This window comes from Zootoca vivipara, chromosome 7 (assembly GCF_965207765.1).
Source record: "Zootoca vivipara chromosome 7, rZooViv2.hap1.1, whole genome shotgun sequence".
Classification (NCBI taxonomy): domain Eukaryota; kingdom Metazoa; phylum Chordata; class Lepidosauria; order Squamata; family Lacertidae; genus Zootoca; species Zootoca vivipara.
Genome location: NC_142590.1, coordinates 94,599,805 through 94,627,282, shown reverse-complemented (window position 1 = coordinate 94,627,282; position 27,478 = coordinate 94,599,805). Strand labels below are relative to the sequence as shown.

General features: G+C 53.0%; 1 protein-coding gene across 3 annotated transcripts in view; it reads right to left on the bottom strand.

The window, feature by feature from the left end:
• SLC12A5 (solute carrier family 12 member 5) overlaps positions 1-27,478 on the bottom strand; it is a 97,101-nt gene that overhangs the window by 57,773 nt on the left and 11,850 nt on the right. The window contains exon 1 of one of the 3 annotated variants that reach the window (XM_035123826.3): positions 2,761-2,960. The exons of the other annotated variants lie outside the window; for them this stretch is intronic. Coding sequence (XP_034979717.3) covers positions 2,761-2,812 — 52 coding nt within the window. The 5' untranslated portion in view covers positions 2,813-2,960. Of the gene's footprint in view, positions 1-2,760; positions 2,961-27,478 lie in introns of those variants that run through there. 3 annotated transcript variants of the gene reach the window in all.

Below are 27,478 nucleotides of genomic sequence, written 5' to 3'. Positions count from 1 at the left end.
TTCTGCTTTGTCCACTTGCCCCACCAGCCAGCCAAAGGCTCATTGGAAGTTCTTTGCCCCCTCCTACAGCAGGCCTGTGTCCCCCAAGGCCCCCCGTCCTCTACAAGGGGTGCCTCTTGACCATGCCAAGAGCAGAATGAGAGGCTCAAGGCCCCATTTGAAGATAAGCACTCTCACCAAGCCACACTTCCACCAGAAGCTCAGCAAGCTGTTTGGCGCAACACACTCTCCCCCAGTGGCCCCAGACCCACTTCCCACTGATAAAGGCTCACAGGGGAGTTTTCTCACCAGTTCCCCCCCCCAAATTCCCAAGACGGAGGCACCCCTCAATAGCAGCAGCCTACATGGTGATTGCCCTCCAGGGTGTCCAGTGTGGTTCTCTCACTTTCTCTTTGCTGTGATCCTGACAAGAGCCTCGTAAGGTTGATTATTACTGCTGTCTCCATAGTTTAGACTCATCCGTTATTTCTCTTCCCTCAGCTGAAAGTGCTGAGGATACTTTTGCCACCTGCGTATCTGGGACCCCCCTGGCTACCCTGACCCCTACATTCCTTTGTAAGGATATGTGGGGGGAGGGCAGACCTTTGCAAGAAGAATGGAAGTGACTGTGTTGTGGGACCCAAGAGATGGGACCCAAGCTCCACTGCAAAGCTGCGAAGGATGCTGGGGGCTTCAGCAACACTCCTACAAACACACAAGCACACACCCTGTAAGCTGGCTCTGGGTATCCATTATCTTTGCTAGGCCTTTTGCTACTGGGTTCAGAGTTCAAATCTTGCAGGGATCCCCACTGGCCTGCACTGCAAACAGCAACTGTGGGCACAACTTCTCTGGTTCCCCTCCTCCACCTCGCACAAGGCAACTGTCATGCACAGGGCTTCCAACTTGCCAACAGCTGACAACCGCCAGGCGCCTTCTGGGAAAGTCATTACGCTTTGCCATTTAGACCGTGCTGGGTCAAGTGCTAGAGCACAGCCCTGGGATCGGCCCCGGGTGTCACTACAGAAAGGGTCCTGCAGCAAGCCCTTGGTTGGCGCACAATGGCTGGGGGCCAGCCCATACGTGGGGCAGGCCCCTTACGCAGCCTCCACCAAGCAAGCAGCCACTTGGTCAAGAGTGGCGACACCAGCCTGGCTCTGAGATGTGACCAAAACAGGGCCTCTTGGGGTGGCTGTGCCAGCCTCTCAAAGCTGCCCTTGAAATGGGAGCTCTGCACACCAGCGACGGCATCAAGCCACGGCCAGTCCAAATGAACAGTAACAGGCAAGGAGGCGCCTGCATTTTAACCTTCCCCCTCCCTGACACACAGACATGCCATGCAGCAGCAGCTGCCAGGCTCCTGCAGCAGTCTCTGCCCCCTAACCCCTGCTGCAGCCAGCCCTACACTGCAGTCAGCACCTTCCACTCCTTGAGGGATGGGGGGCGGGTTGCAGAGCAGAGGGGGAGGGGGGCAGAGGGAGACAGTGCCCAGAACCTGATTGCAAGGAGGAAAGTGGGACAGAGGGATGGAGGCTCTCTCCCCCCGCCGCCGCCAGTCAGCTGGTATCTGCTTTGGCATTTGCCATCCTGGCACCCTCCCATGCAGATACCTGCAGACCATAACTCCGCACTGTGCCCAGGCTCTGCCAATGGGCAAGAAGCTGCGTCTTCATCTCACTCTCAGCCTCACCAGATTCCTGGTTTGCAAGCAACCAAAAAAAGAGCACCAAAGACCCCAACTAAAGTCTTGGGGTGCCCTGGGACCCGCATGAGGCCACTGTCCGTGCCAGAGGCAGAGGGTGGGCACAGGGGGTCGTGGGAGGAGGGGTGCGCAGCAGGGGGTCTCGGTCCAAACGCTCTGCTTCGAAAGTGGTGCGTCTGTGCTGGCGCTGCATTGAGCCTGCAGTACCGGAGCCGTCACCAAAGCGGCAGGCAGGGAATAAACAGCCCCCACCCGCGAACAGCGCAGCCCCAGCATCCTCGGGGTCTACAGCGGCGCAGGGTACAGGCAGGCGAAGCCAAGCCCCCCTCCCCCCTCGGCTCAGGCCTGCGAAGTGGGGGCGCTGCTCCCCTCTCCCTCCTTCCCCCACAGTCCCGTCCCTTGCGCAAGAGCGAGTCCCGCGCAGCCCGCAGGGAAACTTCAGCACCACGGACAGAGGCGGGAGGTGGGTGAGGCGACGGGACACTTTGCCGAGGGTCTCCTCCTGTCGCCCGGCCCCGGGTGGGAGCTCGCTCGCTGGAGCTCGGGCCGGGCCAGCCGAGCAAAGCCGAGGCTGTCCCGGGGTGCCCAGGCGTTGCATGTGGCCGCGGCAGCCTCGGGTGGCGGGTGGGAAAGCTGCCTTCGCAGAGAGACAAGACTTGCACCCCCACGGACCTCCGGCTGCCCCCCCGCTGCCTGCTTCCCACCTCACCAAAATGTCTCCCGAGAGAGTTGCCATCCCCCCCCCCAACACACACGCACAAGGGCGGAGGGTTGGCGGACCGCGGCGCTCGGCCAGGCTGGACGGCGCCCGCATTCCAGCACCCTGGACAGCGGCGGCGGCGGCGGCGCATTCCTGCGCGCGGCTCCGGCTCCCGGGCCCGGCGAGAGAGCGACGCTGCGCGGCTGGCCGTGCTCCTCCGCCGAGCAAGAGAGCCGCCGTTACCTGGCGCAGGCAGCGCTCGAGAAGGGTTGCGGGATCCTGCCGCCCCCCCCCCTGCCCCGAAGCGGGACCCGGCCAGTCAAGCGAGGCCTCCGAGGGCTGCCTCCAGGCTTGAGAAGTCCCCCCGGTGGCCCCTTACCTTGGCTGGCGCCCCCGTCGCCATCCTCGCAGTCCGTCAGGTTGTTCAGCATGGCGCCCGCCGGGGCTGCCTCGTCCGAGCCTCGCTTGCCTCGGCTCCCCTCGCCTGCCTCGCGCGCCGCTGCAGTGCGGAGCAGAGCCTTCCCCTTCTCCGCCGCCGCCGCCGCTGCCACTCAGCCCCCTTTCAGTTCATCGCGTATTCAAAAGGCATCTTCTCCGTCAGGCGGGCGAGCGGAGGGGGGGCGGTGGATGAGCTGAGGTGGGGGGGGGCGCCGAGGTGTAAGCGAGCTGGGAGAGGAGGGGCGAGGAGCGTCCGCCGAACTGCTCGCCACCTCCGAGGGCAGCGCAGATCTGAGTCGGCGGCGGAGGAATTAGGGCATCTCGGGGGCTGGCACTGCGGCTCCCCCCCCCCGCGCAATCCGCCTGCGCGGATGCCGCCTCCTCCTCTTCCTCCCCTCCCTCCCACCCCCACCCCCGCATCAGCAACCCAGCACCGGAGATAAGTTTTTTTGGGGGAAGGAAGGTAGGCCTACTTGTTTACCCAACTGTAACCCCCCAGCGACGCGCACGTGTCCGCCTTTCCTAAGAGATGGGGCAGCGACAACCCCTGGTTCGCAAGACATTTGGCTCGTGGGAATACAGGCACCGCAGGTCACGGTGCAAAGCGGGAAGGGCCTAGAAGTGGAAGGGGCTTCAGGGAAAGCACCCACCCACTCACAGGACTGGCAGGGGCGCTCCCTCCTGCCCCAAACCATTCCTCAGAGGAGGAGAAGGCAGAAAGAAGTGCCCCCCCATGCCAAATGTTGAGCTCGCCCCAGACCAAATTGATTCTCCCAGCCCCGCTTGCCTTGGTGGGAAGGAACTTGGCCCCAGAACCATCCTCATGGTTGCCAGTCAAGAATGCCGCCCTTCCCATCACAAAGCCCTGGGTGGTAATGGGTCACACTGTAAGGAGCCCTCGAGTGGGTTCCTCATAAGCCGCTGGGAAGAAGAGCAGAGGGAGTTGGCTTGTGGGACACCCTGCCAGCCACGCTACAGCCCAGCCCAGGATGCCCAGGTCACTCTGCTCTCTCCTGCCTGGGCCTTGATGGGGACTGAGCCCCAAAGGCGGCACATCATTCATAAGAACACCAGAAAATCAGGCCAGGGGCCCCTGTAGCCCAGCATCCTGTTCTCACAGTGGCCCAGCAGATGCTCCAAGCACCAGAGCCCTCTCCTCTCCTTTGGTTCCCAGCATCTGGGGTTCAGACCTATTGCTGTCTCCAGCTGTCAAGGGCAGAGCAGAGCCAGGGTAGCTAGGAGCCATCAACAGTCCTCCATTTCTCCAGGAATAAAAGGGATCAGGAGGAGCTCCAAAAGGACCTCCCGAAACGGAGTGAATGGGCAGTAAAATGGCAAATGCAATTCCATGCAAAGCATGGGGGAGGGGACCTCCTCCAGGATCAGTGCCATAGCTGGGGGACGGGGGGGGGGGGGAGAGCCAAATTTTTTTTGCCCTGGGTAAAGCTTCCAGAGGGGCACCATTGAGGCTCCCAGCCTGTGTGTGTGTACAGCAGTGTTTCTCAACCGCTGTTCCGCGGCACACTAGTGTGCCGCGAGACGCTGGCTGGTGTGCCGTGACGTGCGGCGACGAGAAGGGCATGGTCACGTGCCTGGCGGCCGCCAATAATCAACACTGACCCGCCGGAAAGGAAGCCGGCCGGGTCACAACGCGGGGCGAGCGCAGCTCTCAACAGCCACCACCACGGAAGGGTGGTTTTAGACAAATTTAAAGAAGCTGGCTGGATGAGCTCAACCTGAAACTTGCTGAGCAAAGGATTGTGCTGGCAGAGAAATCAGCGGCTTGTGAAGCCTTATTACAGGAGATTGCAACCAACACAGCAATTGGCAAGTGTTTCTTACAGTCATAATTATATAGTCAATATAGGGCGGCACAGAGTTAAATTTTTTAACTTTTTTAATGGTGGTGTGCCTCGTGATTTTTTTCATGGAACAAGTGTGCCTTGGCCCAAAAAAGGTTGAGAAACACTGGTGTACAGTACACAAATGTCTGGTTTAGCCCCTGTCCAGGGTGCTGGACTAGTTCTTGGCCCCTGCCTTGATCTCACCAGGCAGAGCCTACAGGCCAGGCTTGCGGTGATGCCGAAAGGAAAGTTAGTTGGGGGTTCGTGTCTGTGTGAAAGAGAGGGGGTGGGGCTGAGGCAGGGAGCTGCCTCCCAAGCCAGAGATGCTTTACACCATGGGCAGCTGGAGTCCATGTGGGTGAGTCCTGGCAGCGGGAGGGGGGAGGGAGGAGGGCGCCTGGATCCCAGCACGGATCATGGCAGACGCTGGCACTCATTACTCCTTGACGGCTGTAATTAATTGTTTGCTTCCTCCTGGGCCTTGGCCAGCTGCTCTGCCTTCCCGCCCACTCCTCTCCCCCTCGCCCTGCGGCACGGCCAGGGCTCCCTATTCCCTAGCTCCAGTGGGATCTGCTGCATCCGTCCAGGGGGCAAAGCGGGCAGGTGCCGACACTGAGGTCCAGGGACACCCCGGCCACAAGAGGCACCCACTTGGAGCTGCAGAGGGGGGCACCGTGCACAACACCACCGATTCCTTATGCCCGGTGGTTGTTCTCTCTGGGCGTCAAAAAGGGAAGGGAATTCACAATAGGTGAGGGGGCACACACTTCCGGGCTTGCACAGGCTGCCCTGCCCATGGGCAAGAGTCCAGGCTGCAAGCAGAGCCCTTCAGAAGCTAACAGTGCCGGCAAAGAATACAAGGCATCTTTTTGGAAAGGTGCTGTGTGAAAGGGGGTTTCTGAAACCCAAAGGAATAAAGGAAGTTTTAGAGATGTTCCTGGCCACCACTAGGAAACTCAGGATTGCTGGTGGGTGTGAAGGGGGTGGGACTCCTACCCCCCCTCTCCATTCTGCCCCATCTGGGAATCCATGTGCAATTTACCTGTGGACTTGCAGGAGCCTGCAAAGCCACACAAATGGGGCCTTGGCAAGAGGGGGGTGGAGGAGGCTGCTGTGAGCCCCCCAACACCCTTTTGCCAACCCAGAGCCAAAGGCAGAAGAAGTGGGCTCCCTCCCTGTCCCTAAGGAAGAAAGCTGCTAGCTAGCAGTATATTTCTGGAGGTGGGCCGGGCACAGGCAGTGAAAGTGGAGGCGATGGGGAGGGGGGAGCACGTGAAAAGCTGCTAATCCTCTAATCCTAGGATTATGGCTCCATTTCAAGAGCCTCCGTCACTGCTGGCACAGAGTGGGCAGCTGTGGGCCTCCTCCGCCCCAGCGTGTGGGGCTCCCACGGAAGCTGCTCAGTTTCTCCCCACACCCCCTCGGTGCTGAGCCTGGGGCAGCAGGGAGCCTGGAGCAATGGGAGCTGGGCTAGGACATCATAGGGGGCAGCCAGAAGCTGTGAGCCACAAGGAAGCAACAGGCAATTGGTCTCGGGGAATCCCTTGGGACTGGGTTCCATATTCATCTGTGTGCCTTGAAGTCACATTCCAAATGGCCTCAGACCCCTCCCTAAATGGCCTCAGACCCCTCCCCTAAAATATGAGGGTAATTCTAGTGGGCTCCCCTACAGACCAGTTGTATGACAAAGATGATATAGTTAAAGCACAATGAACACGGGGGCGCTAAAATTGTTTATAACTAGTGATAACTTATTATTATTATTTTATTCAGGCATCCTTGCCCACAATGGCCAAGTGGCCTGGATCTGGCCCACTCCATTCAGCAGCTGGTAAGTTAAATATGAGCAGCTCTCCTCCCAGGCAAACGTTCCCAGAAGCAGCAGCTGGCATGCCCTGTTGCAACCAGCCAGGATCCTGACCCTCCATTGCTCTGCTTCTCTTCCTTTTCTGTGAAAAACATTTCTCTCTACTATGAGTGCTGACAAGACATGGTTTCTGCATCAGCCACCGTCTTTCAAAGTAACCCCACAAGAGCTGCCCACATCAGAACCAAAGTCCAACCAGTCCACCATTTCCCAGCAGCTGCCAGCCAGATGCTGTCTGGGTGACTCAGAACCAAGGGGTGTGTGTGTGTGTGTGTGTGTGTGTGAGAGAGAGAGAGAGAGAGAGAGAGAGAGAGAGAGAGAGAGAGAGAGAGAGAGAGAGAGAGAGAGAGTCCTTTTTTCTTGCTGTCCCCAGCAGTCCCTAGTAGTCAGATATACTGCCTCTGCACATTGTGGCTCTGCTGGGTCAGGCAGAGGCCCATCTGCTCCAGCATCCTGTTCTCCCAGTGGCCAACCAGATGCCCCAAAGGGACACTTGCAAGCAGGATTCAAACACAAGTCTCCCCTCCCCTCCCACCAAGTGGTTTTCATGCCTGATCACCTGCCCTCCGTAAGCCCCTAAGAGTCACTTAGGCTCCTTCCCATCACAACATCTGCTGGATAATCAACCACAATGGGACCACCTTTTTCTTGAGGAGGGAGTGGGGTCTGCATTGGCCACTGTGGCTGCCTGGTTTGGGACACGTTTCAGCCCGATGTCCTGCTGATCCACAACCTGTGAGCTGAGCACCTGTGAAGGCGACTGGCTGCTCTGTGCCTGGGAGTCCAGCAAGCCATGTCTTCCCTCCACTGTGCGGTTCATCGTGTGGCAAGGACCAGCTCCCCCTCTGGGCCGCCTGCCTAATGAAGAGTTCTGTGACAGTCGCTCCTCCACCAGCAAGGGAGGCTGCTCTGATAAATGAGATCATCGCACCTATTTTGCACCTCACAATGCACGGGGGGGCTGCCAGTGTGTGTGTGTGTGTGCGTGTGTGCGTGTGCGCGCGCCTGGCAGAAAAAGGACAGGGGAGTGTGAGGGCGATAAAACTGCAAGATGGCTGAGAAGGCACAAGCCAATCTCTCACACTGAGCCCTAGAGGTGGCCACCCCAAACAAAACCCCAAGTAGGGATTAAAAGGAGCAGAGGGGCCCTTTCAGGCTGGTGGTGTGTGTGTGTAAGGGGGAGAGAACTGTGGGGGCAGCCCTTTGTTATGGAATTTGCCTGCCCCCTCAAATATAACCCTTGATACCAGATGTAGCTCCAAAGGAAAAGGGCAATACAGCTGCTAAAGTTGATCTCTGGGTCAAACAGCAGAGAGATAAGGAGATCAGAGGATTCTTAACCTGGTCCAGTCTTCTTTTCCAAGAGTGGCCAGTCGGAGGCTTCTTTGAGCCCTACAAGGTGGAGGCTCTTGCCTGTAGTTTGCACCCCTAACCCCCCCCCCCCAAAAAAGCTTCTAGAACTCAGAGGTATATTGCACCTGAACATTGAGGCTCCACATACGAACATGAGAAGAGCCTGCTGGGCCCACCGAGCCCAGCACCCTCTTCTCACAGGGGCCAAGCAGATGCCCCAAAGGAAACCCACAAGCAGGATTCAAACACAAGACGACTCTCCCCTCCTGTGGTTTCCAGAAGCTGGCATTCGGAAGCACTTCCTGCCCCCAACTGTGGAAGCAGAGCAGAGCCATCATGCCTAGTAGACTTATCACCCTCAGTGAATTTGTCTAATCCTCTTTTAAAGCCACCTAAGCTAGTGACCACCGCTGCCTCCTGGGGGAGGGAGTTTCTCAGTTGAGCTACGGGCTGCACAAAGGTTCTGTTATCGATCCTGAATCTCCCATCGTTCAGCTTCTTCGTGGGATGTGCACAAGTCTGAGTGCCAGGCCCACTATCTCCACGCATTATGTCCATTGTTGATGCGGAATTTCAAAAAGGTTTGGATGAAGGCCCTTGACAAAAGCTTCCAAGGAGGTTTCACAGCCGAGACCGAAGAGCAGAGGTCCTCGAGTGCAGTAGAGGCTTTCGAGATAGCAGGGGAGGGGGCTATGTTGATCTCCAGCTTCCCAAAACAGTGGGCTGCTGCCCCTTACCTAGAGGGGGAGGGATAAGTTGCAGTGGGTTTGATCCGATGCGGCCACAACAGTTGGAGCAGCTGTGCCCCATTCGTGCCGTCTCACCACCTGCTACATACAGATCAGCAGCTGGTTAAAAAGCAAAAATAAATGGACCATTCTCCTGATTTGGGGGAGGGATAGAAAATGGAGTCCCCCACCAAGGATATGTCTTGGGACATGTGCATTGAAACTCACTCTTACATTTTCTGGAGTCAGATGTTGTTAGTGAGGTGGCAAAGTTCGCCGAGGATGCCAAATTGTTATCCAATGAAGCTGAACGTCGGAAGGTTCCGGACCAGTAATAGAAACACCTTCTTAACAGAATCATAGAGTGGGAAGGGGCCGCGAGGGTCATCTAGCCCAACCCCCTGCAATGCAGGGATCTACTCACACAGAGCAAACTATGAAATTCACTCCCACAAGAGGCAGCGATGGCTTGGAGAGCTTTAAAGGGGTATGAGACAAATTCGTGGAGGGCATCTCTCTCCGTGGCTTCTACTGTAGGCACAATGTCTGAGTTCTCCTTCCAGGATGAGAGGCAGGATAGCTCCGAAGGCCGGTTCCTGGAGACCACAAGAGGGACCACGCTATGGTGCTCACGTCTTCCTTTGGGGCTTCCCATGATCTGGTTGTCCTCCATGGGAGAAGGAGGCTGGACTAGATGGCTAATAGCCACAGACAGATTCATCCTCCATGGATTACACAAATCCATGGGGGATAATGGATGTCAGCTAGGAGAAAGTCAGAGGCAGGAAATGCCTCCTGGAAATCACTGGAGTGGGGGGGTGGGGAGGATGCTCCTGGGCACGAATCCTGGTTGGCCACTGTGGGAGCAGGATACTGGACCAGGTGGGACATTGGCCTGATCCAGCAGATGCTCTTCTGATGCTCTCAGGAATCAACCTTTGTTCTACAAGCTGCCCATGTGCTGTGTAGTGGAGAAGTAAATCCTTTTGTCTGCCCTGAATCTTCCGCCAGCCAGTTCATTGTCTCCCCAGCAAGCATAATTTTATCAGCCTCCGTCCTTCTCCCCTTTAGTAACCTCTCCCCTGCCCCCCCAACCTTAAGAGTCTACGACCTTTCCCTGTGGAAGAAGGGTTTCCAATTCCTTCATCATTTCTGCCCCTTTCCCAGCTTCACACCATCCTTTCTGAGGTGAGTCAACTGGAACCGTCCACCGTATTCCAGATGCAGCCGCACCATAGATTTGCAGGGAGTTTATGGCGCTGGCCGTCCTATTTTCAGTCTGCTTCCTAATAATCCCTGGCCTGGAGTGTAACATTTTCCTTGCGCTATCTCTCCATCGCCCCTTGAAAGGCTTATCCTCTGGGCCACACACCTGGCAGTCCGAGGCAGGTGGCCTCTGAGCAGAGGTTTCATGTCAGGGCTAATAGCCATTGATAAACCTGCCTTTCATGAATAGAACTGCCTTCCCCCAAACTAGCCAAGCCAGTCAGACACTGCCAGTGTCTTGCGGTCGGGAATTCCACAAATTGATGCGGTGTATGAGAGGAGCTTCTGTTTGTCAGCGTTGAGCTGACTGCCAACTGGGCCCAATCAGGGGAGGAATAGATTCAGGGGCTCGGGACTTCACACAGGGCACAGTTAAACTATGGAACTCATGCCCACAGGAAGCAAGAGTGGCCATAAACCTAACTGGCTTCAAAAGGGGGTTAGTCAAATTTGTGGCGAGGCCTGCCAATGACTATGGGCCACAGTGGCTCTGCTCTGCCTCAGGAGGGGAGAGGACTCTTGTGCTCAGATCCTGCTTGTGGGTTTCCCTTTGGGGTATCTGGTTGGCCCCTGTGAGAACAGGAGGCTGGAATAGATGGGTCCCCAGTGGCGTGATGCACCAGCTCTTATGTTCTTAATGGATTCAAACAACAAGAAAGGAGACTGCAACAAAACATTAGGAAGAACTGTTCAGCAGTGGAATGGGCTTCCTAAGGAGGTGGCGGCCCCTCCTTCCTTGGAGGTTTCAAAGCAGAGGTTGGGTGGTCATCTGTCAGGGATGTTTTGCCCAGGGTCAGGCAACCTCAGGCCCGTGGGCCGGATGCGGCCCAATCACCTTCTCAATCCGGCCCACGGACGGTCTGGGAATCAGCATGTTTTTACATGAGTAGAACATGTGCTTTTATTTAAAATGCATCTCTGGGTTATTTGTGGGGCATAGGAATTCATAGAATCATAGAATCCTAGAGTTGGAAGAGACCACAAGGGCCATCCAGTCCAACCCCCTGCCAAGCAGGAAACACCATCAAAGCATTCCTGACATATGCCTGTCAAGCCTCTGCTTAAAGACCTCCAAAGAAGGAGACTCCACCACACTCCTTGGTAGCAAATTCCACTGTCGAACAGCTCTTACTGTCAGGAAGTTCTTCCTAATGTTTGAATCCATTGCTCTGTGTCCGCTTCTCTGGAGGGGCAGAAAACAATCTTTCTCCCTCCTCCATATGACATCCTTTCATATATTTGAACATGGCTATCATATCACCCCTTAACCTTCTCTTCTCCAGGCTAAACATACCCAGCTCCCTAAGCCGTTCCTCATAAGGCATCGTTTCCAGGCCTTTGACCATTTTGGTTGCCCTCCTCTGGACACGTTCCAGTTTGTCAGTATCCTTCTTACTTCATTCATTCATTTCCCCCCCCCAAAAAAATATAGTCCAGCCCACCATATGGTCTGAGGGACGGTGGACCGCCCCACGGCTGAAAAAGGTTGCTGACCCCTGCTTTAGCCGAGATTGCTGCATTGCAGGGGGTTGGACTAGATGGTGCTTGGTGTGTGTACCTTCCAAGTCTACAGCTCCATGATTCTCTTATCCTGCTTGATCTCCACAGTGCCGGCCATATCCTGAGCATCCTGAGGTCCCTCCTGAGAAGCAGCATTAGTCAGTCCCAGAGAGGAAGATGGGAGGAAGCAGCCAGGGATCCAGGAGGACAGAGTGGGCTGACTTGGGTGCGCCAACAACAAGGAATCGCCAAGGCTCTCTCTCAACATCCGCACAGCTCATGCTTCCAAAACACAATCATGGGGGTGGGGAGAGAATGGCCCTGATCCTGGAAAGGAGTGAGAGAAGGAGATGGGGGCGTGGGCTAGCCTAGCTCTGCCCTAGTGTCAGAATCCAGAGCTTTCCTCTCTCAGGGACAGCCAGAGAAGATACCAGCCCTCTCTTCGATCTGAGCAGATCTTGTGCCTCCCAACCTCTGCAATCTCAGCAATAAGAGGCTGAGGGACGTTGGAGAAGGTGGGGAGAGAGAGAGAGAGAGAGAGAGAGAGAGAGAGAGAGAGAGAGAGAGAGAATTCACGCAAGTCGGTTTGTGTGTTCTTCACAGGCTGCCCGAGTCATGGCAAGTGGGCCACCTGAGGACAAGTCACATTTGTTTGCGCGACTGCAGAGAGCGCCTTGGGCCGGTTTTTGGGGTGGCAGGCTCATTTGCAGCTCGCATTTGAGATGGATGGTCCTGGCATCCTCTGAGCCGCGAGCGCAGGGCGTTTGGGGCAGGAAATGCTGCCACACGGATGAGCAGGAGCTTTGACTGCAAGTCCCCTTGGCAAGGGCAATCGCTGTGCCCCCCTCCACACTCCCTCTCCGCACCCCACAGCTTGACTCCTCGGCTGCCGGGGGTGGGGTGGGGGGGCGCAGCAGTTCTCCTGGAGCCAGGCCTGGCCCCAGCTCTCTAGGCCAGGAGGGACCTCGCCAGACTCAGGCTGGCACCTGGCACCTCTCTTTCACAACAGCCTGGCACCTCTGCTCCTTCTTGCCTTGGCACCAGAGGAGACAAGCTGAGCAGGGTGGGGGTGGGGGGCCCTTTTATATATTTGTTATTCCTTTACTTACTGCATTTCTATCCCACCTTTTTCTCCCAGGAGCTCAAGGTGGCATTACATGGTTCTCCCTTTCACACTTAATCCACCACAACAACCCTGTGAGGTAGGTTAGGTTGAGAGCCAGTGGCTGGCCCTTCCTGGCCAAGTAGGGGGCTCTGACTCTGACTCTCCCAGAGGTCCCAGTCTGGCACTCTACCCACTCTACCCCCTACCTCTTTCCCATGCTCCTTCCTGCTCTCGTGGGGAATGTCTGCCCACAGAGCAGTGCCAACTTTCATGTTCCCATCAGCCTCCCCGGAGAGCCCTCATTGGCACAGATCCTGAGCCCTGGGACACTGGCAGCTGCCAAGGCATAAGAGCCTAAGATGAGCCTACTGGATCAGGCCAGTGGCCCATCTGGTCCAGCATCCTGTTCTCACAGTGGCCAACCAGATGCCCCAATGGGAAACCCACAATCAGGATCCGAGCACCAGAGCCCTGTCCCCTCCTTCCTCTGATGTGGAGGCAGAGCACAGCCCTCTCCTTCATGGAGGTGCTCCAATCCTGAAACTTCTGGGTGGGGCCAGGCAGCTCCAGACCTTTGCTCCTGCTCCTGCTCCTCAGCCCACGCCAAGCCCAGCGCTGCCACCTCGCTGCTGCTGCTGCATTTCTCAGGATCCCCGGGAAGGGAGGTCTCCCTCCCAGCGGGGGAAGGCTGGGCTGGGCTGAGGCAGTTCCTGCTCCAGCAGAGCCAGCCGCCCGCCTCCTTCGGCTCCTTGCCAGGCAGCTGGGCTGGGCAGGCCGGGCTGAGCTGCCACTCTGTCTCCTGGATCCCAGCGCGATGGTGCCTGCGGACACACACACACACACACATGCCCATGCCACAGCCAGGCTCCTGCTGACACTTCATCAGAGGTGCCACCTCACACTTCACAGCTCCGTGAGCCGGAGAGCCAAGCAGGAAGAGGCAGGCCGCCTCCCGGGGGCACAGCAAGGAGCCCAGGCTGCTGCTGCCTGAAGGACAGCTCTGCTGATGGAGACCAGAGTCCCCTGCCCCAGCCAGCCGGTCCACCTTCTTGCCTTGGGCCTCTCCTGTGTCCTGCAGGGCTACCAATAATGGAGACTGCGCATTGATTATTGGCAAGACACTCCACAGTTGGCTGGAGTTGCCTCCCAGGCCCGGAAGTCCATGGGCACCAGGCCGAGGGAAGGAAGGAAGAAAGAGAGTGCTGGGCAAAAGACGAGAGGAAGTTCTTCTTCACGCAATGTATAGTTCAGCTATGGAACTCACTTCTGCAGGAGGCAGTGAGGGGCACAGACTTTGATGGCTTTAAAAGAGGATTGGACAAATGCGAGGAGGGGGGGGGAGGCGCTGGAGGGCTCTGGTACTCGGATCCTGCTTGCTGGCTTTCCACAGTCAATTGTTCAGCCACCATGAGAGCAGGATGCTGAACTAGATGGGTCAGTAGATAGGCCTGACCCAGCAGGCTCCCCTTTGGGGTTTCCTGGGGAAAGGAGAAGGGGGCAGTCTCCTCATGCCCCGCTTCTTATTTCTTATTTCTACAATAGGTTTTCAATCGCACCCCTTAGCAAAGCAAGTGTGCGGCCAGAGGGAGCAAGGCAATGGGGCCTGTTTCAGGAAGGTCTCACTGGAGACAGACTCTGCGGCAGCCCCCAACAGAGCAGGCCCAGTCAAAGGCCCATTTTGGCACTGGAGAAGGGTTCCCAAACAGACACCCTCACCCGGCACCACTCACCGAATAGCACAGGGCACTGCTCCCATTCCTTGCCAAGGGGCTGGTTTCCCCTGCCCCGCCCCACCCCAGAAAGGTCTGCTTTTCACGGCAGTCAGAATTTGTCCCCTGAGCCAGCCAGCCACCTGCATGGCCCACATTATTATTATTATTATTATTATTATTATTATTATTATTATTATTATTATGCATCTCACCACCTGGCAGCCAAGGGGTTCATTTCTGCAAAGGGAGGGTCCTGGGGCTCATTTAATTCCTTATGCTTGGCCTCCTGGCTAGGAAGCCCCCATCCCAGATGTTGGGCAGGGGGGAGAAACTCTCTTTGTGGGCAGAGGCGCTTCTTGAACTGGGCCTTGCCTGAAACGAGGGGCGTTTGCATTGGGTAGGTCAGTGGAGGGGGGGGGCTTTGGAACTGGGCACCAGAGGCAGGAGGGGCTGGCCTTGCAGCTGCGCCCACCCACATGCCCACAGAAGCAAGAGGAGGCCCCTTCTCAAGCCGAGTGGGGACAGGGCCGGGGCTCAGAAGCAGAGCCTCAGGTTCCCAGGTTCAGTCCCTTCTCCAGGCAGGGCTGGGATGAGAGTCCCTTGCCTGAACTCCTGCTGCCAGTCAGTGCAGGCAGTCCTAGGCAGGATGGGTCAATGGTCTCAGTCAGGAGACTCAGCTTCCTACATCCACAGGACCTGCCACCCTCAGGAGCAGAAGAAAGATCCCCCCCAAATGGACAGGAGGCTCCTAATCCTCTCTTCCTCCCCCCCCCCCGCGCACCTCCTGGACTTAAAGCTCTCCTCTCCCTCCTCCTCCTCCTCTCCCCAAAATAAAGCTTGTGAAATCCATCAAGCAGAAGCAGAGAGGGAAGACAGGCAGCATGGTTGCTGTGGAAACTAGAGGGCCTCCTTAAGCAGCTGGTTGCCATGGAGACGGCAGACGGATACACACAGCCGCACAGATCTCTGCCGTGGTCCAGAAATGTCAAGCGGCAGCTGTGGGTTGGCATTCAAGGCAGTCGGTGGGCAGGGGGGGGCGACATGCCCCTTGGCCTGCGTGCCTGGGCTCATCACACTCATCATCACACACACTGTGCCCCAAAAAAGAAGAAGAAGAAGAAGAAGAAGAAGAAGAAGAAGAAGAAGAAGAAGAAGAAGAAGAAGAAGAAGAAGAAGAAGAAGAAGACACACAGCACACAGTTAAACTGAGGAACTCACTCCCACAGGAGGCAGCTTGGAGGAATTCAGGGAAGAGGAGAGGCCTATTGATGGTCCCTAGCCAGGATGGCTCTGCTCTGACTCCATTGGCTGGGAGCTGCAGGAGGGGAGAGCTGCTCTTGTGCTCGGATCCTGCTTGCGGGTTTCCTGCAAGAGGCATCTGCTTGGTTCTCTGTGAGAACAGGAGGCTGGACTAGATGGTCCCCGGGTTCTTAAGACACCCTTTCCATCCCCCCTGCCTCAGTGCTCTGTTTTGAATGGCAGCAGGAGGCGCTCGGGGGACCCCGTATCCTAACTGGCCTTTGGGGAGGGGCTCACACAGGTGAGCAGGGTCCCCCGAGGCGGTGGGTGGCAGGGAATGAGGTGGGCAGGGGGGCCCTGGACCTGCCCCGTGGCAGCATCTGCCACCTGGACGCCCCTCCAGATCCCGCTGCCGCCACTCAGCCAAGACTGCCGTTGCCATGGCAACTGTGCCGCTCTGAGTGGCGATCTAATTCAGGGTTTATTTTAAGAAACGCATCGGATCTCGGAGTCTCCCCCGGGCAGGGAGGGGGCAGGGAGAAGTGGGGCAGGCGGCTGCCTCCCACTCTTCCCCCACGAGCCTCAGCCCCAAGGCAGACACCCCCTAGCTGCGGGTGGGCATGGGAGGGGAGAGGGACCCCAGGAAGGAGGCAGGCGCTGAGAGAGGGTCCCAGAGAAGCCGGGTCCAAGGGGGCTTTGGCAAAGTCAGGGGGCTGCTTCTGCCCTCCCCTCTCAGAGCCTTGCAAAGCCCTCTTCTGCATTGTGTGGGGGTGGACTAGATGACCCTGGGAGGCCCTTCCAATCTCCTGACTCCAGGGCCAGCATGGAGGGCAGAGTGGGCTGCTGTGGGGTCTCTTTGGTCCAGCTTCAAGTTGAAAGAGGGAGGGAGGGAGGGAGGGAGGGAGGGAGGGCGCATCTGCCTTGGGCACGCAGACCTGAGTCTGGAGCATCTCCGCCCAGCCCCAAACCAAGCAGCACTAATTCTGGGCACAGCTAAGTGCAGTGCGCCGAGCTCAGCCTCTGGGACCGGAGGCGCTCCAAAAAGCATCACAGGGAAGGAAGTTGCACGGGGAAGGACTCGGAGAGAGCACTTTGCTGGCACTGCAGGTCAGGGGGCAGGGGGGCAGGGAAGCAGGGGGTGGATTGGGGCTCAGGATTCAGGAGAGCATGAAACCTGGGAGGGGCAACACCAGAAGCTTAAAAGTGTGGATCAGGCCAATGGCCCATCCAGCATCCTGCACTCACCATGGCCAGCCAGAGATGCCTCTGGGAATTCAGCTGGCAGGATCCGAGCACAAGAGCCCCCTTCCCTCTTGCAGACATCAACAGCCCCCTCTCTCCTCCTCCTCCCCAAATTCCTCTAATCTTCTTTGAAAGCCATTCAAGTGGGTGGCCTCCTGCGGAAGTGAATTCCACAGTTTAACGATGTGTGTTCTTTCTTCCGTCCTGAGTTTTCCAGCACTTGTTGGATGTCCACACGGTCTATCTAGATTCAGAGCTGCCTGAGGGCACCGGGAGAGCAGTCCTTAGCCACAAGGACTCCTGTTCTCGAAAATTCCAGGGACCCTACAAACCATCACCCTCCCCAAGCCACACAAAATGTGAAGGTAGCTGCAGTCTCCCCCCGGGAAAATCCCCAAACCCATATCATGGCAATGCCCATTTAATGGGCCAACCAAAAGGTCAGAAAATAGCACAGGAGGTTTCAAGTTATTCAGGTGAAATGAAGACGAGCAAATACATTAGCTGTGATTCTAGCAAGGCAGGTGGGGAGGGGGGTTGGATGAGTTGACCTTTGGGGGAAGAGTGCATTTGTTTGTAATGGCTGTGGGGAGGCCATGTTCCCCCATGCCTTCCACCTGGCAAGAGTCTTTAACGTGAGAAAGTTGCTCGGGAAGGGGGGGGCAGATATTCAAACAAGGCTATTAGGGGCTATGTAGGTTTCAAGTCTTCCCAGGAATTGAGTCCAGTCGAGAAGGAGAAACAGTCGCTTCTGTATCTCAGAAAGTACAAACAAAAAACAAAAAGCCTAGCTGTAACCCAGATCTGTCTCCATCCTACAATACACATTTTAAAAAAGCAAACAAAAAACAAAAAAACACCCAGCTCTCTCCTAACAGCAGCAGCCACACTAACATTTTGGCAGTGCACGATCAGCCACAGAGACCCCCAAGCACAAGCAAAGCCCGGAGACCAGAGCCCTCCCACAGCTGCTGCCCATCATAGAATCATAGAATCATAGAGTTGGAAGAGACCACGAGGGCCATCCAGTCCAACCCCCTGCCAAGCAGGAAACACCATCAAAGCATTCTTGACATATGGCTGTCAAACCTCTGCTTAAAGACCTCCAAAGAAGGAGACTCCACCACACTCCTTGGAAGCAAATTCCACTGCCGAACAGCTCTTATTGTCAGGAAGTTCTTCCTAATGTTTAGGTGGAATCTTCTTTCTTGAAGTTTGAATCCATTGCTCCATGTCCGCTTCTCTGGAGCAGCAGAAAACAACCTTTCTCCCTCCTCCATATGACATCCTTTCATATATTTGAACATGGCTATCATATCACCCCTTAACCTTCTCTTCTCCAGGCTAAACATACCCAGCTCCCTAAGCCGTTCCTCATAAGGCATCGTTTCCAGGCCTTTGACCATTTTGGTTGCCGTCCTCTGGACACGTTCCAGCTTGTCAGTATCCTTCTTGAACTGTGGTGCCCAGAACTGGACACAGTATTCCAGGTGAGGTCTGACCAGAGCAGAATACAGTGGTACTATTACTTCCCTTGATCTAGATGCTATACTCCTATTGATGCAGCCCAGAATTGCATTGGCTTTTTTAGCTGCTGCATCACACTGCTGACTCATGTCAAGTCTGTGGTCTACCAAGACTCCTAGGTCCTTTTCACATGTACTGCTCTCAAGCCAGGTGTCACCCATCCTGTATTTGTGCCTTTCATTTTTTTTGCCCAAGTGTAGTACCTTATAATTCTCCTTGTTAAAATTCATCTTGTTTGCTTTAGCCCAGTTGTCTAATCTGTTAAGGTCATTTTGAAGTGTGATCCTGTCCTCTGGGGTATTAGCCACCCCTCCCAATTTGGTGTCGTCTGCAAACTTGCTCAGGATGCCCTCAAGCCCATCATCCAAGTCATTGATAAAGATGCTGAACAAGACTGGGCCCAAGACAGAACCCTGTGGCACCCCACTAGTCACTACTCTCCAGGATGAGGAGGAGCCATTGATGAGCACCCTTTGGGTTCGGTCAGTCAGCCAGTTACAAATCCACTGAATGGTAGCATTGTCTAGCCCGCATTTTACCAGCTTCTTTACAAGAATATCATGGGGCACCTTGTCAAAGGCCTTGCTGAAATCAAGATAGGCTACATCCACAGCATTCCCTTCATCTACCAGGCTTGTTATACTGTCAAAAAATGAGATCAGGCTGCCTCTTGCCTCTCACCATTGGGACTTGCAAGCCTTGATAGTCTCCTCCTCCTCCATCTCCATCACAAATTCATCTCATCCGCTTTCAAATGGCCTGAGCCGGCAGAGAGCCACCTGCTCTGGTCATGGAACCATAGAATTGCAGAGCTGCGAGGGACCCCCAAGGGCCATCTAGTCCAACCCCCAGCAATGCCGAGGGTTGCTGCCGGTTCTGAATGTGCACAGGCGCCTAGATCCAGGGGGATCTGAGAGACACAGCCCACTTTTCTCTGCAACCTTCCAAGGGAACCCTAGGGGGACCCCCCACCCCCAATTGTACATGGCTAGTGCACTGGCAGGGACCCAGGTGGCGCTGTGGTTAAACCACTGAGCCTAGGGCTTGCTGATCAGAAGGTCGGCGGTTCGAATCCCTGTGACGGGGTGAGCTCCCGTTGCTTGGTCCCAGCTCCTGCCAACCTAGCAGTTCGAAAGCACGTCAAAATCCAAGTAGATACATAGGAACCGCTACAGCGGGAAGGTAAACGGTGTTTCCGTGTGCTGCTCTGGTTTGCCAGAAGCGGCTTTGTCATGCTGGCCACATGACCTGGAAGCTATATGCCGGCTCCCTCGGCCAATAATGCGAGATGAGCGCGCAACCCCAGAGTCGGTCACGACTGGACCTAATGGTCAGGGGTCCCTTTACCTTTACCTAGTGCACTGGCAGCCCCCCCCCCAAAAAATGCCCTCCTCTGCAACAAGACCCATGCAGTCAGCCCCCAGTCAGCCCATCCGTGAAATGAGGCTCAGGATTCAAAGAGGACCCATAAGAACACAAAGGGAGCCTCCTGGATCAAGTCACCCAGCCCAGACTCCTGTTCTCACAGGGGCCACCCAGATGCCTCCATGGGAAACCCACAAGCAGGATCCAAGCACAAGGGCCCTGTCCTCTCCCTTCCTAGGGTTTCCAGCAACTGATATTCAGAAGCATCGCTGTCCCCAACAGTGGCTGGTAACTTATTTATAACCCTCTGGTCCTCCAGGCATTTGTCTCCTCCTCTTTTAAAGCCATCCACGTTGGTGGCCTTCCCTGCCTCCTGTGGGAGGGAGTTCCACAGTTTAACTCTGCGATGCATGAAGAAGGATTTCCTTTTCTCCAGGCTGCATCTTCCAGCATTCAGCTTCCTTGGATGCCCATGAATTCTAGTGTTTTGAGCAAGCAAGAAGAAGCTCCTTTCTCCCCACTTCCTCCCTGCCATGCATAATCTAGTAAACCTCTTTCATGTCAAAGCTTGTGTGTGTGTTATGAGGAAGGAGACGAATGCTTTTCTCTTTCTGAAGGATTGAGGTCTGCTAGCTTCACGGGGGGGGGCACTTTGCTTCCCCAGGTGGTCTAGGCCAGGCTTACTGCCCCTCCCAAACTGGCTCCCCCCAGAGCAGCAGCAAGGGAGGCACCTGCTACCTGCCCTGGTCTCTGGGAGCGGCAACCACACCTGTCTGGAACCCAGAACTCCCGGGCAAAATTACAAGGAGGTTCCCCATAGAGAGAAGCAGCCATCGCCAAATCCATTCCTCAGGGTGTCCCTGAGCTGGTTAACTAATCAACGATAAGTCAGCTTTAATTGACGGATCCCCACCAGCCTTTGCCTCAAGATCAATCAATTCATCAGACATATTTGCATGTGCACAGAACCTTGGCGTTCATGCCTTGTTGAGAAGGGTGAGGCATTTGATTATTCTATTTTACTTTTTTAATACACTGTTTTTTCTTAAAGGTGACAGACCACTTTAAAAAAAAAAAAAGCCACTCATTCATTTTCAAAAAGCCATCTTAGCCTTCCCTCCCCTTGCCGCATAATAATAATAATAATAATAATAATAATATTTGTGGGATGCAAAGGGTTAAGTGCAGTCAAGTCACAACAATCCCTAGATAGTCCACTTGGAGGACTGAGGAGGAGGATATGACTAAGCGTAGTTTCCTCTTCCTTCACATGCAAATGAGTTGAGGAAGTGGCAGATAAATCCTGAAGGAAACAGCCATTTTCTCTCTCTTGGACCAGACCTCTTGGACTACACACATCTTAGTGAGTCTCTCCCTCAAGGCCTCCAGCCTAGAGAGAGAGATGAGATGGAGTCTCACTTCTTATAAGTGAACTTCACAATGTATATATTACCTTTTAACTAAGCAAGTCTACCTCTTGAGTGTGCTGTACCTCGAGATGCTTGTAAGTAAACATCTTTTATACTTTTAAGAGCATTGTGTTGTGTCTTTTCTTTTAAGAGGGAAAAAGGGGAAATACCAGGAAAATACACTTTATTTTAGTGGCTTAAATCAAGCCTGCGCAAACGTTCTTCTGCTGTGTATTTTGCAAAAGGGGAATGTTTTACTCTGCTAAAGTTTTGTGCTTGCTAGCGCAAGCGGGGATAGGATATATTAAACAATATCTCCTCATCCACATTCCTGAACATTCCCACATAGGGTTATTGCGGCCCAGAGTTGCGTATTTTGTGTATTTTTGAAGGATTGATTTGGATTGTGATTTTGAACTCTGTAGGATTTTTCCAGTTAGGATTTCCTGGTTGAGCACATGGTCTCTTTGTTCTGCAGTGTGCTTGGGGGATTAACTACCCCTCCCCTCCCTCAGAGTTTACAGCACTGAGAAAGCTCAGAGGTAGTGAAGATATTTTTGAGATTTTGAATTTGATTTTTGAAAGATTTTTGAATTTTGGAAATTTTTGAAGTTTTAAGATGGCAAGCTCCAGTTTTGATAGTGAGGCAAGACCAAGTTTTATGCTGCTGGATGACAATAATTTTGTGCAGTGGAAGCAGCGCGTTTTAGTTTATCTTGCTGCTAGGCGTGTTCTGCAGGCCATTAAGGAAGAAAAGCCTACAGGAACCGATGCAGAAGCTTTAGCTAAGATAGAAGCTTGGAGTATTAAAAATGATGAAGCCAAGCACATAATTTTGAGCAGTTTGAGGAATGAGCATCTATCAATGATAAATTTTGAAGATGATGCATCTAAGATCCTAGAGGACATTGAACGCTTTTATGCACAATCTACAGAGAGTTCCTATAGATACTTGTTGGATAAGTTACTCAAGTTGAAGATGAATTCTAGAGAAGAGTTTACAGAGCATTTTAAGAATTTTTCTGAGATTGTTCAAAGAATTGCCCTTACTCCCAGAGCCTTTGATGATGTGACTAAAGTAACGTTTATGCTTGCATCATTGGGACCTACGTTTGCTCCATTTAAAAGTATAATGGATCACACAAAGGATTTAACTTTTAATGAGCTTATCAACCATTTAAGAGAGGAATGCAGAGATAGCCTTGATTCTCAAGAAAGGAATCCAAGGAGGAAGGATAGCAGCTATGCATCCAAGCATTTTGGAAAGTCCAGACAGACATCTAGAGAAATAATTTGTTTTAAATGCAATGGGAAAAACCACATAGCAAGGAACTGCAAGAGTCAAAATGGGGATAAAGTTGAATCCCACCCCTCAAAACCACAAGGTGTTAAGAAGGGGAGTCATGAGCAAACCATGTTGATGCAGGAGAGGAGTTTAGCTGTCCAGGATTGTGAAAATAAGCGCAATAAGTGGATTCTTGACAGTGGAGCGAGTTCTCATTTCTGTTATGAAAAGGAGTATTTTAATGAGATTAATGGGGATGAAACCTCTGAAATTGAGATTGCTGATGGCAACATTGTAAAGGCAATTGGTTCAGGAACTGTGAATTTGAAATTCAACGTAGATCATGAAACAATTAATACTAAGATAACTGAAGTTAAGTTTGCACCAAAGCTTAATTGCAACTTACTCAGCGTGTCCAGTTTGGACAGGAAAGGTTTTAAAATTACATTTGAAAAAGGACAATGTATTGTGACTAAGCATGATGAAGTTTATGTTCAAGGCACACTAAAGGATGGTGTATATGAGCTTAATGTTTCAGAGAACCAGCAGAACCAGTCTGCAAAGGTGGCGCAACCAAGTCAAAAGGACGAAGGAAGTCTGGAACTCTGGCACAAGAGACTTGGACACAGAGACACCAACGTTATTCTGGAACTACAGAAAGGTGATCTTGTGAGAGGTCTGCAGGTAAAGCAAAGCAACACAAATACACCAACATCAAAATGTATAACTTGTGTTAGTGAGAAAGCAACTAAACCTTCTTTCCCACGTTGTGCAGAGAAGAGAAGCACTAAAGTATTGGACATTGTCCATACAGATCTATGTGGACCAATGAATGTGTCTTCTCTAGGAGGTAATAAATATATTTTGATATTTTTGGACGATTTCTCGAGATTCTGCGTAGCCTACTTTATCAAGGAGAAGAGTGAGACAGTGGAATTGTTCAGGGACTATCTTAACATGGTCAAGAACAAGTTCCAGCGAGCCCCTTCCATTTTAATGTCCGATAATGGTGGGGAATTTTGTTCACATGAGATGCAGGCCGTCATGGCTAGAGAAGGCATATCACACGTGACCACAGTTGCCTACACACCCCAACAAAACTCAATTGCAGAGAGGAAATTTAGATCCATTTTGGAAATGACAAGGTGCATGCTAAAGGAAGCTAACTTGTCACACAGGCTGTGGGGTGAAGCGGCTCGTTGCTCAGTCTATCTTCAGAACAGACTGCCCACAAAAGGCGCAGAGCGCACACCATTTGAACTTTGGCATGGAAAAGCCCCAAATTTGTCACATATACGTGTATTTGGAAGTTTGTGCTACTATCATGTGCCCAAGGAGCACAGACACAAACTTGATTCCAGAGCGAAGGCAGGGATCCTAGTTGGGTACGCTTCTGGAGGAAAAGGATATAGAGTCTTGGATCCGCAAACTGGCAAGACAAGTTCGCAGCATGTAATTTACTTCGATGAGCAAGGCAAAGTTGATACAAAGGACACTGCCATTGATTGTTCCAAGGAGCCACAGGATGAGGAATTTGTGATTTTTCCTTTTGAACCAATACAAAGTACTAATCCAACTTCTAGTGTCGTAGCACCCCCTATAGGTGACACCCGAGAAGACGTGGAGGTCCAGGCCCCTGGCAGCACCAGAGACGAAGATGATGACGAGCAGCTGTATGGGGATATGCCACTGCTGGAGGAGGATGAGGAAGCTGATGCGGTCGAAAGACCAGAGGTCAGACGCTCATCCAGAACCAACAGAGGTGTTCCACCATTACGGCTGTCCTACCTTACAAGGTCGGCGTCTCCACAGGAACCTTCCAAATGGGAAGAGATAGAGAGGATGCCACCAGATGAAGCCAGTCTCTGGAGGAAAGCTGCTCAGGAGGAGATAGATGCACTTCATCGGAACAGGACCTGGACACTCACAGAACTACCTCCTGGTAAGGAAGCAATTGGAAGTAAATGGGTGTTCAAGGTTAAAAAGGGTTCAGAAGGGGAGGTGCAACGCTACAAAGCTAGGCTTGTGGCACAAGGTTTTTCCCAGAAGTATGGAGAGGATTACGATCAAGTGTTTGCACCGACAGTTCGATACAGCAGTGTCAGACTACTTTTAAGTATTGCAGCATCTAAGCAAATGTCAGTTTACCATATTGACATTGCGACAGCCTTTCTTCACGGCGAAATTTCTGAGCAGATTTATATGAAGCAGCCCAAAGGTTTCATTAAACCAAATGAGGCACATCTAGTGTGCAAGCTGCAGAAAGGACTTTATGGTTTGAAGCAAGCAGCGAGGGCTTGGAACCAGAAACTCCATGAGATGCTGGTGCAGCTTGGGTACAAGCAAGGGACTGCTGATAAGTGCTTGTACACCAAACAAAGGAATGGACAGTTTTCGTACATTTTAGCCTTTGTTGACGACCTTTTAATTTCTACGTCAAATGAGAAAGACTATAAAGACATAGTCAAACACCTCAACAGGGAAGTAGAGGTCAAGGAACTTGGAAAAGTGAAATACTACTTGGGAATTCAAGTTGAGAGAGAAGAGGATGGATCGTTCTTACTCAGCCAAAGGCAAAAGATAACTGAACTGATTGAAAGCATGCAGATGCAGGACGCACACCCAGTTGCGACACCGATGGCCACAGACTTCTTGAAGAATCAACAAGGTTCGAAGTTGCTGCCAAACAACACGCAATACAGGTCAGCGGTCGGCAAACTTTTGTATTTGGTTACCACATGCAGACCTGACCTGGCAAGTGCAGTGGGGATCCTAAGTAGGAAAGTAAGTTGTCCCACTGAGCATGATTGGGCTGGAGTTAAGAGGGTTGTTCGTTATCTAAAGGGAACCATGGACTGTAAATTAAAACTGCCAGCTGTCAGAGACCCTAAACTGCTTGGGTACACTGATGCGGATTGGGCTGGGGACAATAAGGATTATAAATCCACAAGTGGCTATGTTTTTATGTATGGGGACGGAGCTATTGCATGGGGCAGCTATAAACAGAAATGTGTAGCTTTATCGTCCACAGAATCTGAGTACATTGCGGCTTCGGAAGCTTGCAGAGAGATCCCCTGGCTGGATCAGCTCCTGAAGGACTTTGGCGTGCCAAGAACGGGACCTGTCAGCTTGATGGAGGACAATCAGAGCAGTATGAAGCTGACACAAAGTGAAAAGTTCCTTGCACGCACCAAACACATTGGGGTCAGGTACCACTACATACGCCAGGTGATCGAGGATGGACTTGTTGAAATGTGTTACTGCAACACTGACCAGATGACTGCAGATGTCCTAACAAAGCCCCTGCCAAGAGAGAAGTTCCAGGATCTTCGTGGCAAGCTGGGACTCTTGGGTGGTTGATTAAAGTTATTTATGTATGTTTTTGTGTATGTTGTGAATTGCCTGAGAAGGGGTTTGTGGGATGCAAAGGGTTAAGTGCAGTCAAGTCACAACAATCCCTAGATAGTCCACTTGGAGGACTGAGGAGGAGGATATGACTAAGCGTAGTTTCCTCTTCCTTCACATGCAAATGAGTTGAGGAAGTGGCAGATAAATCCTGAAGGAAACAGCCATTTTCTCTCTCTTGGACCAGACCTCTTGGACTACACACATCTTAGTGAGTCTCTCCCTCAAGGCCTCCAGCCTAGAGAGAGAGATGAGATGGAGTCTCACTTCTTATAAGTGAACTTCACAATGTATATATTACCTTTTAACTAAGCAAGTCTACCTCTTGAGTGTGCTGTACCTCGAGATGCTTGTAAGTAAACATCTTTTATACTTTTAAGAGCATTGTGTTGTGTCTTTTCTTTTAAGAGGGAAAAAGGGGAAATACCAGGAAAATACACTTTATTTTAGTGGCTTAAATCAAGCCTGCGCAAACGTTCTTCTGCTGTGTATTTTGCAAAAGGGGAATGTTTTACTCTGCTAAAGTTTTGTGCTTGCTAGCGCAAGCGGGGATAGGATATATTAAACAATATCTCCTCATCCACATTCCTGAACATTCCCACAATAATAATAATAATTATACCCCGCCCATCTGGCCGGGTTCCCCCAGCCACTCTGGGCGGCTTCCAACAAAACATTAAAATACAGAAATCAAACATTAAAAGCTTCCCTAAACAGGGCTGCCTTGAGATGCCTTCTAAAGGTCTGGTAATTGTTGTTCTCTTTGACCTCTGGTGGGAGGCCGTTCCACAGGGCGGGTGCCACTACCGAGAAGGCCCTCTGCCTGGTTCCCTGTAACTTGGCTTCTCGTAGCGAGGGAACCGCCAGAAGGCCCTCGGAGCTGGACCTCAGTGTCCGGGCAGAACGGTGGGGGTGGAGATGCTCCAGAAGAAATCATAAGAACCCAGATTGAAAAACAACCCTGGGTGCCTTCCGTTCTTACAGATGGCAATTGCCCCAGCCTACCAGTCAGTCAACAGGCAGAGAAATCCTAATCAGGCAGACAGACCAGTTCAGCTGCAAGGCCAGCTGCCAGGGATTCCTTAGCTGTGAGTCCCACACTGCAGGGGGTTGGGCTAGATGACCCTTGGGAGTCCCTTCCCACTCTACAGCTCTATGATTCTATGCTTCTGGCTAGTGGTTGCTGGGGGCAGGGCAAACCTTCCCATTCTGCCATTCCACTGACTCCTGCAGAGTTGATTTCTGGCTGCAGGACGAGTGGGCAGGACCAGGGAATGTAAGGGGCAGGATGCTGTGGCCTTTCATCCCTCCCCTAAGCCCTGACACAGCCCTTTTTTGCCATTTGCACCAGCATCCCTCAGGCTGGCTTAATTTATGCCAGCAGTAGGGCTCTTCCTTAGCTGGGCATAAGGAGATAAACCAGGTTCCAGCCAACTCAGGTGGGCAAAGAGATGTCCTGTATCCCAATGTCCTCCAGATCTTGTGAGGATTGCACAGGGACAGCGAAGGCTTGATTCATCTCCAGACCAAGCAAAGCACCTGCTGCTTAGTCATCAAGCGTCCAAAGGTGCCTGGTTTTGAGCAACAGGGAATTGGGGCGAGGAGGAGGAGGAGGGACGAAGCTGCCTCTGCTGATAACAGCCGAGAAAACACAATTTCTTAGGAATGAGTGCATAGGAGGGAGGGATCCTAATAATATAGCGAGACCCTCCTGGATCCGGCCAGTGGCCCATCTAGTCCAGCATCCTGTTTTCACAGGGGCCAAACAGTTGCCTGTGGGAAACCAGCAAGCAGGATCCAAGCACAAGAGCC